Source organism: Loa loa (genome assembly GCF_000183805.2).
Source record: "Loa loa unplaced genomic scaffold supercont3.228, whole genome shotgun sequence".
Lineage (NCBI taxonomy): Eukaryota > Metazoa > Nematoda > Chromadorea > Rhabditida > Onchocercidae > Loa > Loa loa.
This window is the reverse complement of record NW_018108408.1, coordinates 75,110-76,951: the sequence shown is the minus strand read 5'-3', so window position 1 is coordinate 76,951 and position 1,842 is coordinate 75,110. Positions and strand designations below refer to the sequence as shown.

General features: G+C 22.4%; 1 protein-coding gene across 1 annotated transcript; it reads right to left on the bottom strand.

The window, feature by feature from the left end:
• Positions 1-133: 133 nt before the first annotated feature.
• LOAG_15186 (hypothetical protein) lies at positions 134-735 on the bottom strand (the record flags this gene model as incomplete). The annotated part of the gene is made up of 2 exons (XM_003150678.1): positions 134-546; positions 606-735. The coding sequence occupies 2 exons, from the start codon at positions 733-735 to the stop codon at positions 134-136; spliced, it is 543 nt and encodes a 180-aa protein (XP_003150726.1).
• Positions 736-1,842: the final 1,107 nt, after the last annotated feature.

Sequence of the window (1,842 nt, the reverse complement as noted above, 5' to 3'; positions counted from 1 at the left end):
AGAGAGAGAGGAGAGAGAGAGAGAGAGGGAAAAAAGAGATAAAGTAAGAAAGAAAATGGTTTTTTTGTTCTTTGAAAAAAAAAAGGAGAATAAATGATAAATAGCTTATGTATAATATAAAAATCCATTATTGTTATTTTCCGCCAAGCGGTAAAAGCAGAAGAGGATAAGAAAGGAAAAAATAATAGTATGCCAGATGTTTTATTATACACATTTTATCAATCACCACTATTTCATCCTCAAATTTATAATCAATATTATCATCATCATCATCATCATCGTTATCATTATTATCGTCATCATTATTAATATTATTATCATCCCTGTTACTATTATCAATATTATTTCTAACTCTATCACTGTTATCAGTATTATTATCATCCCTACCATTATTATCAGTATTATTATCCCTACCATTATCATCAGTATTATTATTATCGCTATCACTACTGTCAATATTATTATCACCCTTACCATTATTATCAATATTATTATCATCCTTATCGCTACTGTCAGTACCATTATCATCTCTACCACTATTATCAGCTTCATTATCATTTCTATCACTATTATCATTATTTGATCATAAAAACCATAAAAAATACCAGAACAAGAAAAATTACAATTAACATCACTACTATCAGTATCATTATCATCCCTATCATTATTATCAATATTATTATCATCTCTATCACTGTTATGTTTGGATAATCCAAATCCATTTTTTTTTTTCATTTACATTTAATTTTATCTATTTTTGTTTTTGTTTTTATTCTTTTTTTCCTTTCTCATCAGCTTCTTTTTAATTTAATTTTCTTTTTTTTTCCAATTATATTTTCAATTTTATTCGATGTAAACGAAAGATAAGAAAAAAGGAAATGAAAACTAAATTTGAATTTATTTCCTAATTGAATTTATTATTTACTGCTTTCATTCATTTCTTTTCAATCTTCTATTCATCCATTTTTATATATTTGAAAAATAGCTAAAATTATTTTTTATTTTAGTATTATTAATGAATTTATTATCTTTTCCTATTATTATCCCTCAATATGTGAGGGAATATCTGAGAAATTTCCCCCCGATATCTGAGGTTTTTTTTTCTTTTTCTTCCTAAATGTTTTCTTACTTTCATTCTTTTAATAATTGAATACTGCTGCTAGATTTATTGATGCTAAAAATAATAGTGATAATTCATTAAGATAACGAATATATACATATATATATGCAAACAATAATTGATTATTGTTCCAAGTTAGCAAAGGAAAGATGATAATTGATAAAAGTTTTATTCCATTTTATCAAAAATTTTTTTCTTATAACATTTTTAAAATTATAAGTATTATTAAAAGATAGGAAAATCTTTGTGTTTTTCAAATGAATAAAATCAGATTTGGAAAAAAGAAAGAAAACTTTTTTTTGTTGAAAAAAAGTTTTCTAAATTGGATTCATTTTAATTCATTAAATCTATGAAAATCTTTAAATGTATATGAATTTATAACGAAAATATGTTTTTTTTTTTAAAAAAAAAGTGGAAAAAAAAATTGATCCATTCAAATCTGTAAAAATATTTGAAATGCATAAGGAATGAAATGATAATCAAATGCTTTCCTTTTTTTTTAAAAGAAAAAAGAAGAATTTGAAAATGTATATTTAATTAAAAATAATTTTTAAAAAACCTTTTTTTGTCAATTTATATACATTCAGAAGTTTTTCTCATATGTCAAGGAAAAAGTTTTTTTTTTCTAATTAATTCTAAAAGAAAACTGAGATGAAAAGATTAGCAAGGATTTGTTTGTTAACAAAAAAAAACGAAATAAAGAATTGAGATTTTTAATCCTA